Source organism: Python bivittatus, unplaced genomic scaffold (assembly GCF_059951505.1).
Source record: "Python bivittatus isolate LINGU-HERP-01145 unplaced genomic scaffold, Pbiv_v1 ctg000700_np1212, whole genome shotgun sequence".
NCBI classification, from domain to species: domain Eukaryota; kingdom Metazoa; phylum Chordata; class Lepidosauria; order Squamata; family Pythonidae; genus Python; species Python bivittatus.
Window position 1 is genome coordinate 17,682,475 of NW_028277098.1, and position 13,578 is coordinate 17,696,052.

At 38.7% G+C, this 13,578-nt stretch overlaps 1 protein-coding gene across 2 annotated transcripts in view; it reads left to right on the forward strand.

The window, feature by feature from the left end:
• Window positions 1-13,578, forward strand: part of SLC25A24 (solute carrier family 25 member 24) — a 40,787-nt gene that overhangs the window by 8,590 nt on the left and 18,619 nt on the right. The window contains exons 1-3 of one of the 2 annotated variants that reach the window (XM_007431542.4): window positions 5,694-6,298; window positions 10,886-11,012; window positions 13,143-13,230. In XM_007431542.4, the coding sequence (XP_007431604.1) occupies window positions 6,116-6,298; window positions 10,886-11,012; window positions 13,143-13,230 (398 nt within the window). In that variant the 5' untranslated portion in view covers window positions 5,694-6,115. Of the gene's footprint in view, window positions 1-5,693; window positions 6,299-10,885; window positions 11,013-13,142; window positions 13,231-13,578 lie in introns of those variants that run through there. The other variant, XM_088154589.1, reaches the window with a different exon arrangement.

A 13,578-nucleotide genomic window follows, 5' to 3' on the forward strand; every position in this document is an offset into this window, starting at 1 on the left:
AATGCATTATCTAAAACAATTAGAACCTTAAAATCCATAATGTTGCTCTTACAGTAGTTTCTAAATACACCCTCAGACACATTAAGTAGAACATCTGCCATGTCATCCACTTCTTTTTGCTATGCCTGAAGTAGACATCAGGAGTAGACATTATGATCCTTTTTAAGACTTGGGGATTGGCTGCATGATATACAATAACAGGCTTCAGTGAGATATAGGTATATGATGGAATTTTTTCCAATAAAGACCAGTTTAATTAAAATTAAAAATCTGATCTACTGTATAGTCTTCTTACTCATTTTTTATAGTACTTGGGAAAATGCCTGTGCTGTTGCATTTGCACTTACGGGTTCACTTGATAATTTCACATTGTGGAGTAATGGTTTGTAAAATTGTTGAACCAACCACTACTTGTAGTAAATGGAGGCTCTTCTATAGGATTTTCAGTTTTTTATGTTGCTAACATATTCTCTTTTACCATGAGAAAGTTTGCTTCTGATCTAGTCATCTGATCTTCAACCCAAACACTACTACAATACTACATCTCTTCCAATTCTTCATGTCTTGTCCCAATAGACTTTGTAAAACTATATGACAATTGACAGTACTTTGGTTTTGCAGTTGTATGTTTAAAATATCCTTGGTTAGCCCTCCCTAATTTGTTGTCCTTCAAGTGCATTGGAATAGAGCTCCTAACATCTCTAGCCAGCCCTATCATTAAGGAAACTCACTGAGTAATTTTAGTCACTATATTTTAGCCCAATTTACCTGACAAGATTGTGGTTGTGGGGAAAATAGAAGAAGGAGTGCTCCATACATACCCTTCAGCTCTTGGAGGAAAGGCAGGGCATAAACCTAACAGGCAAGTTAAATGAAACATCAGTTTGGTAATTGTGGTAATTATGTTTCTCAACTTGTTTATATTGTCTGTCATCTACTACAAAGGTTGTGTTGCCTGAAATTTTATGTTTTGTGCAGGAAAGACTTGTAACTGTATGCCTTAGCCCTTTATAAAAAGAATATGTCACCTCTGGAGAAAACATTGGAAATGCAGGAATTTGTCAGGCAAACAGGAAAGCTTGCTTGTGTTTTTCATTTGCCTGTGCCAAATTATGTAGTATCATAGCAGATTTTAAAAAAATATATTTGAAGAAAGCAAATTAATCTCTTGGCCCATCTCATCGTTAGTGAGCTACTTCATATTTGAACAGTAATGATGCTGTTTGCTCTAATTAAGAGTGTTCCTGATCAGATTTTGTAAGAGATTTCCTGATATAGATGTCGGTAATGGAAAGTGTCTTTTGGGAAAAAAAATCTACCCTGGCCGCAGGTCCTTTGGCTATCGATGTTGCCTTAGAAACTGTACTTCCAGTTGATATAGTAACTAAGATGGCACTTATAGCAAAATCTCCCACAGCAGCTCACATTCTGTTTCAACCTATAATGCAAATAAATTTTTGGATCTTTTTTGTTTATCTGGAGGATTGTAAATTTAAATTCTTCAGTCTGAATCCAAATTCCTCATTTACTTATGAAATTATAACAGATACTACATCTGCCCATTTTCATCATATCACCATTCAGAATGCTTTAAAATACCCAAGGCACACAGTCCAACACAGAGTTAAGAACCCTAAAATCCAGTGTGGTAGGAACAGACAGAACTTGCAACAAAACATTGCAGTGTAGATATTGCTTTTCAGAGTTCCAGACAACTTCCATCCCATCCCATCCCATCCCATCCCATCCCATCCCATCCCATCCCATCCCATCCCATCCCATCCCCTCTGGTTTCCATCTTCCTTCTATCAGTCAGTATTTCGTGCCAAATGAGCACACCCTTCTTTGGTTTCCTCTGGTTCCTTATAGAGCAGAGCTGGGCAACTTTTCTGTGGCTGAGGATCACCCTTGACAGTTTTTAGGCCACTCTGATAAGGCATGATACAAAGTGGACAGATCTATATGGATAGAGCCAGGATTTTTTCTAGGCTTCCTAGTTTTCGAATGGAGTTTTTCTATTCCAAAATGCTGCCTGCAGGTTTTCCACCTAAAGATTACATGCTGGCAAAAAAATAGCAGAAGGTAGAAAAAAGGAAAAGGAACTGAACAATATATTTGTTCATATAAATAAATATGATAAATATAAATATGATACATATGGTAAAATTAAAATAAATTGTTCATATAAATAAATATGATACAGATGATAAAAAATAGATATAAATAAAAGAGTGAGTTTGGGCCAGTCACTCTCTGAGCCCAAACCACCTCACAGGGATGTTGTTGTGGAGAAAACAGGAGGCAGAAGTATTAGGCATGTTTCCTGCCTTGAGTTGACCTACACACACACACACATACACACACACAAATAAATAAATAAATGGTGTAAAAATCTAATCATCATCATCATCATCTCCAAGGAAATCCTAGGTTATTAACAGAATCAGAGAGGAAAAACAGCAAGGAGAGATGAACTTTAAGAAACTGGCATTTATATTAATATATGTTCAATTTTCCTGTGGGACTTCTGGGTCTCCTTGCTTTTCTAGCTTTATATATATTAAATGACCACGTATAGTATGAATATTTTATGCATATTAATTACAATGTTTGATTACTAATTTGTTTAGATCATAAACTGTTCATATAAACATTTCCTATGCTGAAATGGATTCACAATAATCTTGCAAAAATATAATCTATGAAACTCAATAAAATTGAATGCAACGTAAGATTGATTAAAATCTCTAAATGAAATCTTTATATTCACATATGCTACCCAAACCTATAGATGCATGTTTTGTTTTCATAAACAAAACAGCTTTAATAAAGATACTAATCATGGTTTTGATATTTGCTTTATTAGTGTCCTGAAATTTAATTTCTTTTACTTTCTGTTTTAAGTCTACTGATGCATTTATAAGATTGGCAAAGTTCAGCTTACACATTTGAGAAACTCTAGGCAACAGCAACAAAAAAAGGGGGGGGTTGGTGAAGATGGCAGAGAAAGTAGCCCCTCCTACTTAAAGACCTTGTTGTTCAAGGCCAGGTCAGTTGTCAAAAAAATCTGTTATCCAGGATTTAATCCTGGGTGAAATTGTGGATCAGGATCTGGCTGAAAGAATAAAAGGTGGGCTATTCCATGGTATAGGAAGCTATAAATGGCATTGGGACTGATGATTTCCACCAATCAGGACCCAGCAGCTTTCCAGAAAAGCCATCTTTTCACTAGCTTCTGGAAATGCATAAAAGTGGAAGGTCACCCTCACCTTGTGGGGCAAGCTATTTTATAGGAGGGGTGCTCCCACAGAGAATGCTGGCTTTTGGGTCCCATCCTGCTGTATTTCACATTAGTGGGGACTTTCAGCATGTATTCTCTGTTCATGCAGACTGGGTAGATAGAATCTGTCTGGAATAGTAGGTTTCATAGATACAGTACTCAGGCTTTGCACTCTACAGGGCTTTATAGGCAATAACCAACATCTTGAAGGGCACTTGGACACAAACTGGTGGACCATGCAGCTCCCATAGCAAAGGTATTATGTGATAGTAACAAGACTGTTCCATAAGGGTATAGGCCACTGAATTTTGCACCACTAAATTTCTAGGTGGTCTTCAAAAACAGTCCCATATAAAGTGAATTATAGGAATCCATATGGGAGGTGACATAGGCTTGAGTGACCATCTTCAGCGCGCTCTATTTTAAGTACAGTTACAATTGATATACCAGCTAAAATTGGGCAAAGGCCCTTTTGGCCATAGTCTCCAACCGCTTTCTAGCAGGAATCATGAGTCCAGGTGAGCCCCTAAATTGCAAGCCTGCTCTCCATAGGGAGGGACAGCTCCCGAATGGTCACTTCTTGCTGGGCTTAGGTCTGAGCCAGTTTCTCTCCATCCTACCCTGACAAAGTCCAGATACTTGGTCAGAACTTGTCCTGCATCTCCAATTTGGCCCAATGGGGAGATATCTAAGCAGGCAGGTAAACTAGGGACAATATTGTTATACAGTACTGTCTTACCTTGCCACCTAACTGTCCCTCTTCCTCAGCTAACCAGAGTGACCTCAGGTATGATGTTAGATTATCTAAATCTCCTATTCTAAGTAATTTCAATGCCTGTTTTGAGATTAGTAGTAGTTCAGAAAACACTATCAGAAATCTTAGTTTTGTCTCCAGGTTAAGTAGGAGAGAGAGATCCTCCCATTATTGATTGCTTAAGCTCTGTTGTAAGAAAACAAGCTAAACTTAAATCCATATAAAACAGAGATGCTGTTGGTCAGTGGGGAGCTGGAGTCCAACCTGTGCTGGAGGGGGTTTCACACCTCCTGAAAGAGCACATGATCCTTGATCCTCAGCTGCCACTGGATTGGCTGTGGTGGCTGTGATAAGGATTGCTTTGCACAGTTATGACTCAGTCACCAGCTGCAACCTTTTCTGAGCCAGCCAGATTCGGCAAATTGTGGAAGCCATTTAACCTTTAATAACTTTGTTTTAGTATTGACTACATCACTTAGCATTGGCTTATTAACCATAGTTTATCATTTTGTGGTAAGACAGCCTGTGACTATCTGCCCCCTCAAGTTTTCCTAGGAATTCCTTCAGAATTTAGCTGCAATCTCCATAGTAGTCAAGGGTATAAGGAAATGGATTTTCCAGGCAAGTAGACATTATCACGAACTTTTCCTGCTGTCATGTATACCAGATCCATTCATTTTGCAAAGAATCCACTCCTCGTGGAGCCCCTAGGTCCGGGCATGTGTACAACTCAGTCCCTTTCTCATGCAGTTTTTACCCCTAAGTGTAGGTAGGGAGATGGCTGTGATACTTGTATGTGTGTAATACACATGTGAAGAAGAGTGATACAACTATGTGCATTTTTGGACTCTCCCTGTAAGCTTGGGTCACTTTACTATTAGACCACTTGTAATCGCTTAGCATCACAGTTAAAGAACCTCTTTAATCCCTTCTGCTACAGACTCCATTAGGATTATTCCTACTTCTGCTAAAATAGCCGTTAACAACAAATAAAAGCTCAACAGGACTAGCTAGTTTCGGCATGTTACATATTTGCATACCATGCAGCCTTTCCTAATCTTGGATCTCCAGATGTTACTGGGCTACGCAAGAGTGTCCGCAAGGAATGAGTCGTAAAAAAACAGGTGGAGCTTCGTTCGCACCGCCGCGGTCACCATCTTGACTTTTTTGACCATACCCTGCGAACACCGTGGACAGCTTCCGTTATCCCCGATAAGCATGATCGCTCGTAATCCAGCAAACACGGGGACACCAAGTTGATTATAATAAAAAAAAGGAAGGCTCAGAAACCCTGCTAAATTATACAGGGCTCTAGCCAACGCCGTCTTAAACATACTAAAATGAGTAAATGTTTCAATTTCCAAACAAAGGAACTCAGCGCAAGCAGAAGCCAAGTGTCACAAAAGATAACGCCGGTGTAAACACAGAGGCCAGACAAACTCTGTTTAATCGAAAGTTCCGCTCGCTTTGGAGGGATTATTTCCATGTGAATCGGCGCGATTCTAATTGGTCCCCCGTCTCCCTGGCGAGCACCTTTAAGATGCCACCCTCACGGCATCTCTCCTCGGCAGCAAAAGCTTACGGAGGCTCCCTGGGATTTAGCTCCACGCGGACGCGCCACAGGTTCGGGGAGGGGGGAAAAACAGACACAAAGTGGCACGCCCTTTATCTCTACAGTTTCAAATAGTAAGGACCGTAATGGGCTTCCCAGGCTAAGGTTAGCGATACGGGACTGCGTAATTTGTCTCCCTGCAAACAGTGCTCCTTTATGCGCGTAGGGTGGAGACCAGAAGAACCAAGCCCTTCCTAGGCCGTGAGTGAGGAGAAGCCAGCTCTTCCCCTTCCTGCTCCCTCCTGGGGTGTTGCCTCTTGCCTATCGTCGTTGTTAAGCGTTGGATGGCTCCTCCCAAAGGCTGCAAAAGCCAACGGTATTTTTAAAGACTTCGCTGTAGCGTGGGGCCTTTAGGGTTTTTTTTCCCCCTTTACGATCGGCCCTTGTGTGCATCGTGTTTTGGCTCGCTTCTTGCTATTTATCCCCATTTTGTTGCCCTCCAGACTAAAAGTTCTTCTTAGACCGCGCAATGTTTCGCTTCCTGAGGGGCTTTGTGCTCCCGGAGGCTGTCTGTGAGGCGCCCGACAGTAATTCGAGATACGAAAACCTCTTCAAAAAACTAGATCGCAACGAGGACGGTCGAGTGGACATTGCTGAGCTACAAAGTGGCCTTAAAGAGTTGGGCATCCCTCTGGGGGATGACGCGGAGAAGGTGGGTGCAAGGCATGAGGCTTGATTAAGAGGAGGAGGGAAAAGAAGTATGCAAATTTCTGGATTGGGATCCCTCGGAAAGGAGAGTTCTTGGAAGCCCGAAGGCTGTCGTGTAAACCTTCACTTAGCTCAATTCAATTATTTTTTTTTTTTTAATATGGTTTTGGTTACTATATAAAGAGAGTACGCCGGCCCTCCTTCCACTCGTCACCATTCATTCCATCTGGGGATTGTTAACACGGATTGCTTTGTTCCTTGGGGGAAGCCCATGCTTTTCCTCTAGATTCTTCTTTCCTTATATTTCATGCTGTCACGTGGCTCTTTGCCCTAAAGGGCATAGGCAGTTCCCATTCACATGGAACTGAGGAAAGGTCGACTCAGGTTGTGAGGACTGCTCCTTCGTTCTGTTGGACTGCAAGTAAAGTGCAAACTTTCCCCAGCCCTTAAAAGCAGGGGAGCAGGAAGAATAAGACAACTGCAAGAAAAATGAGGTGTGTGAGGTGACAGAGGAGGGGATAGTTCAAGGAAAAGAAAGTGACCAGTATATATAAATTTTAAAAAAGAGATTTGATGGTAGCCTTTGTGTCAGCCTTAACAGTCATTCTGAATTTGTGACAAACTGAGTAGCTCCTTGATCAGATGTCAAGATGCAAACATGTAAGGGCAAAGTTTGCATTGTGACATTACCGTGTGTTACCATTTTGACGCTTGCTGTGGAAAGGACAGGAATTGGAGATACTAAAAAAGTGTCAGGAAAAAATACTTTGAAATGTGTCACAGAAAACTAGAAATAACAGAGGAAATATATAGAAGATATTCAGAAAAAGGAAGGATGAAATAGGAAAAAAAAGGCTGCCAGATTCTGCACAATGTACAAAGTACATTGGAATATGAGGAACAGGATTTCCAGGAAGTTGCTTTGAGGCTGACTTTAAAAAAAAAAAATTGTAATCAAATAACCTTAGCTATGATCCATTCTCTGTCAAAAATTCACCACCAGCCATCTCATTTCCTTTTTCTCCTGGCAACTTGTAGAAAAAAGCACATACAATTCATCTTTATTACATTCTTGAGTGCTTATTATTTTGGAGCATAGCAGCATTTCACCATGCACATTATTGTTCTTTTCATCTTTCATAATGTCCTTAGTCTTGTGTCTGAAATCATAAGAATGAAGTAAGTGAACTTTCCTTTGACAGTTTCATGAGGTTTCCTAGAGACCTGTTTTAACAATTTAACACATTACATAGAGACAAATCTGTTCAGTCAAAGATGAGCTTCAGTAAAAAGTTCAGTCAAAAGAGAGTTTAATGAATCATGGCTTGCTGATAAATATACTGGTATGATGAATGTGTTTGGAAACTTATTTGTGATACGTGTACTTTATACTTGCCTGTCTAAAGTGTACACTAAAACAGATAGATAGATAGATAGATAGATAGATAGATAGATAGATAGATAGATAGATAGATAGATAGATAGATAGAGGCATATAGGTTGAGTAGAATACAAAAATATGGAGAAGGGAACATTTTGTGTTAGAAGGTTTCCAGGAGAAACTAAATTCATAATGTTTAGTAGCCTACTTAGAGAAATAACAGAACCAGTGATGGCCCTATCTGCCACTTGAGGCATAAAATCCGAATGATCTCTTATAAAAGTATAATAAATGCATGATTCTTTTTATTGTTTGTGGTTTGTTTGTGCAGTTGGCCCTGAGTACTACAGTATATTTACTTAGTGTAAATCTGTATGTCACTAATTTACGCCACCTATGCAGCACTTTAAATACTGTTTGCGGTTTTCCTAAGGCTAAGCATGTCATTCAAGAAGAAGAGACCCAACAAGGAAGGTATGCTCTGAGTCCCCTCTATATGGCAATATCATTTGGTGGGACTCAGAAATCATGTCTTCTCTATCCTGGCCCCTGCCTCATGGAAGAAGCTTATCCACTGAGATTAGGACAGCCCTGACCCCGCTGGCTTTGAAGAAGGGGCTTTTTCCATGGGCACTGGGCTGGGGTGTGAGTCAGTCTGAAATGCCTTAATATGGAATGATTATGGGTTGGCCTCAGTTGTGTCATGGATTTGTTCAGTATATTGTTTTGGAATTCATTTTAATCCAATGATAGCTGCCCAGAGTTGCAGTTTGCTGTATAAATTGATTAAATAAATAAAAGTAAAGAACAGTCACTACGTAAATTTAGCATGAACCAGACATTACAACCACCAGTTTGGTTTCAGTTTTGCTTTTGTGCTACCTGGAAATGGCAGCTGCTTCAGATTAATACAATATGCTTGGTCTGACAAAAGCCACAGAATGCAGTTAAAAGAAATGTATAAGACAATGATAAGATGGTGGAATGCTTATTTCCATACCCAGACAGAGTAGGCATGTGAACTAGTGTGAAGCAGAATATGTTCTATACCAACAGGAATCTCAGCTTTCTGAACTTTCTGTACTAATGTAACCAAACCTGTTGTGTTCTGCTATCCTCCACAAAATATCCTTGCAGTTCATACATAGATAAGTTGCAAAAATAATTTTCTGGCAAAATTTTGCAATGCTTTCATATTAGGAATAGCAAAGGACCTACAGGTCAGTTAATATGAATGAACATGGTGGAACTAGATGGTGATTTAGATAGCATGCTGAACTAGAAATTGGGGTTCACAACTGATTATAATGGAACTTGAATCAGTAACTTTGTAATGAATGTTTTGTTTGTTTCAGTCTCAAGCCGCTTCTGGTTTCATTCATTAAAGTTACTTAAAAAATAAAAATGTCTGCCATCAATAGAATCCCTTATTTGGGCTGCAGAAATTTGGACATTTATTCGATGGCAGCAAAGACATACAGAAAACTCTAAATTTGCTGTTGTCTAGTCATTTGATGGATCTTTGCAGCCCAGATATGATATCACGAATTTATCAGTGGCACATATCCCATTAATAGAGTATTAGTATTTCATTAAGGTAATTAGCGTTGATGTTTGAATTGATTTGATTGATCATGTGATCAGCTAAGTAAAGAATTGCTGGGTTTGATTTATTAACACGAGTCAACTTTCATGTTTTCAAAGACAGGGAAATTCAGTGCATGCTATTTTAGGTTGTTAACATTTTATAACATTACATAAGCTTCGTTTGTAGCAGTCACCATTTGGCAGTCCCTTGGTTAAGAACGAGTTCTGTTCCTAAGTCTGTCTTTAACTCGTATTTCTATGTAAGTCAGAACTTGTACTTACAAATGGGCTGCTGCCTGTTGCTAAAAATGGTGGACGACATTCTCCTTCCTCGAGCCGATGTACTGCTGAAGCCACGCAATGTTCTCATGAACCTCTGAAAACCGCTGAAAACAGACTGTATGTTAAAAATGTGCTGCTTCAGTGGTTCATGAAAACATTGCATGGGTTCAGCAGTTTGCCTGCTTGAGGAAGGAGAATGCCATCTGCCATTTTTAGCAATAGACAGCCCGTTTGTAAGTATGAGTTGTCCATAAGTTGGACATTCTTAGCCCTGGGACTGCCTGTACAGATATAGTAATGATGTGCTGGATGAGCTATTTAATCAACTGCAATTGGCACATTTATTGTTTTACTGTATATTATATTTAGTTTAACTCATAGTCATATTTGTGGATACCATTCTGGTAGCAACAAAGCTGAATGTTCCAAAACATTTTAATTAATAAATACAAGTGGTACTGTATTTACCACTTTTTGTATAAATCTAATGTATTTACAAATTCAGTGCTTTTCTTTTGTATCTGAGCCTACTGTCAGATAAATTGAATGAAACCTGTTTTTTCATACTTAATTTAAAAGGATTTAATTTTTGTTAGTTGGCATACTGGTTTATATAAGGCTAAGTTTTGTTCAATATATATTCTATCCTTTCAAGAAAAAAAGCTGGAACTTTCATTAAGCTTTGCAGGCACTGCCTTTTTCAAGCGCTGACTGCTTCCATGCCTGGTTATTTTGCGGATAAACTCAGGAACTAGTGGATTACATAACTATACTGGCTGGGTATTGTGGAGATATTCTCCATCCCATCTGGAGAACAGCAGTTTGGGCAAAGCTGGTTTGGCAAGTTTTTAAGAGAGGTAATGTACGAGATAGCCAGAGGTGGAGAACATTCAGATGTTGTCAAAACAGGCCACTTCAGCTTTGTGTTGCTTTTTGACTGCTTTTTTGTCTTGTGTATGAAGACAAGAGTCCCTTATTGCACTGCTAAAATGAAACCATGCCTACTGAAAAAATGTGATGTCAGAAAAAGTCCTTTGATAATATTTGGTAAACAGTTAAATATTTAACAGCACTGACATTTATATCTTACTCCTGGCTGGCTACAGTGGGAAGCAATCCATAATGCAGCTTTTAACCATTTCATTTATAGGAATGTATAGGCCTTATCTAGTACTGTTTTGCTAAAATATTTGTTTCGTTTATCATTCATTTACCTTTCCTAGATATTTTGTATGCCTTTAGTTACTGACAGTCTATAGAAATAACTGTATCTTAAAAAGTGAGAACCCGCTTGAAATTATACACAACATTAACAATACATATTCAATATACTTTTAACAGAAAATTTTCAGGGCTGGAGACACTAATCAGGATGGAAGACTGGACTTTGAAGAGTTTACACGTTATCTTAAAGACCATGAGAAGAAAATGAAACTTGCATTTAAAAGTCTGGACAAAAATAATGATGGTAGGATCCAATTTGCTGTATTAAATGTATATGTCAAGAGTGCAAAAATAAATATGTATAACTAAATAATAAAGAATTCCAACTCTGAGTTGATCCTGTATTTCAAAATACTCAGTGTAATCTTATATAAATTCATAAAATGTACACATTAATTCATGAATGTGTTTTCATTCAGTTATTAAGAAAAGTGAGATATATGTATGAAGGAATCGTTACTAAAGATCTCTTTAATTCATCTGAAAATGCCAGTTGAAGTAAAGAATTCAAATTCACATTAATACTTGTTGATTTAGAAATTAGTACTTTGAGTAAGACATGGAAACCCTTCAAAACTGAAGCTACAGCTGTCATGAGGTTGTGTTTAAACTGGTCTTGCTGTGAAGCTTTGAGAGAAGAATAACTTTGATTTGTAATGCAAAGCAGATAGAGGTCTGTTATACAAAGCAGCAGTGTATTGTGTTTGCTGTGAGGAAGTGCTTACTTGCAGGGTAGGCACACACCAAATGTTGCTGAACTACAACTTCGAGGAGCCCCAGTCAGCTACTGGATGATGAGGGGTGCTGGGAGTTGAAGTTCAGTAATATCTGGAGAACAACAGATTTCTTTGCTTGCTTCAATCAGAGGGTTTTTCTTGGCCAAAGATTCTTAACCCTATTAAGATTGCAGCAGAATTTGTAATTGGGAGGGACTCTGTTCCAAGCAATAGTCTTGAATTATTCTTGGCAGCATCACAGTTGTAGAAAAAGGGACTTGTGAGACTTATTACTGAAAACAGTGGCCCGGGCTATTTTCTAGCAAAGAGATTTACCACAGACCTTCACTGTACAGCAGAACTGCCAGCCAAGAAGGGTTTTGTGGAAGTTCTCCTTGTTCGTTAGGTACTCTAAAGAGGACGTTACCCAGATATTGTGCTGAGTATTTCTGAAGAACTTATTGTATTTTGATGAGAGCATATGTGCTGCTGGGGAAGGAAGTTCCTTTCTCTATGCCATAGCTATTCATTAGTGTTTGACTAGCGTGTAGGGGGCAGAGATTGTAGGATAGGATTTCACACATCCCCCCCCTGCATCACTTGTCTTGTTCACCTGATCAAAAAGGATAAAAATCAGGGGGAAAAAATCCTGATCCCCCTTTCCTTATTCTTCAGGTTTGTTAGTTTTTTTAAAAAAGCATTAGCTTAGGAATGGAGAGATTAAAGCTGAAATCGCTCTCAGATGAGAAGCATACATGAGTGTGTTGTAAGGCTAAATAGGGGTGGGAGAGAGCCATCTATGTTGATTTAAAATCTTTGGAGGAAAGGCAGAATAATAAGGCTAGAAAATGGGAATTCATTTTCTCATTAAAAATTGAAGTATTTATTTATTATTTGCTCTGCTTAGGAAGTACTGTAAATAGCAACAATTAAAAAGGTGTTAAAATCTTCCTTATGTTCCAAACCTAACCATATATTGTGACATATTTGCCTCAAATTTCACGTGATACCATGGTTTGTGGCATCAGCAGTTTTAAGCACTTGTGATGTTTCAGTGTCTAAACACAGAATATATTTCTTTTAAAATTTATTTTTATAATGTAGTATTAAGCTGTAACATCAGACTTCTCCAACCTAGTGCTCTCCAGATGTGCTGAATTATAACACCCATAATCTCCATCCAGCATAGATGTGGATTTAAATTACTGCTTAGCTATGAATTTCACTAAGTGACTGGTTCACGATCACTCCATTTCAATGGAACATACTTTATATGGCTATTAAAACATACCTTATACAGCTATTAAAACAAATGCATGGTGAAGAGGTGAGCCATATACATTGGTCTGAGAGTGCCTAGTTACTTAAAGTTAATGACATATACGGATAATAGTATAATAAATAAGTGGAAATCTGTGTCTGGGAACTATAACCAGGTTGTGTCAAAACTCTATCAAAACTCTGCTAATGATTAAGGAAATCTTGTTGCAGTTCAGCATGTCAATTACAAGTGCAAGAAAAGAACTTATCCCCTGACATTTCATTCTTGATTCTCTGTAATATATATCAGTATTAAAAATTCTAAAATCTGGATCAGTTGACTTCAAGTGGCAGACGTTGAAAAGTCATTTTCACTGTCCCTTTCTCTTTTTTTGAAGGTGTAATTGAAGCCTCAGAGATTGTTCAGTCCCTGAAGATACTGGGCATAGATATTTCTGAAAAGCAGGCAGAGAAGATTCTGCAAAGGTCAGCAGCTATTATTATGCCTGGTTATTGGATTGACTCATGAGAAGGCCTGGCATGTCCCTTGAAAAGTAAAGTCACATGTTGGATGCGTCCAATACTCTACCCCATTGTAGTAGGATAGCTTTGAATATTAGTAATGACATTGCTTTGAGGAAGGAGCCAAGGATAGATCAGGATTTATTGAGACAACTTGTGGGACAGTTTGACAAGCTTGAAAGAATCTTGGAGGTATCCCTGATATCTGTGAGATGCAACCCCCTTCCTTAGCCTAAGGCAAAAGGAAGGATGGGAGGACGTAATATTTATAGAACTAGCCTCTGATTGCAGGAAGCCCCTCTGCCTCTTGGT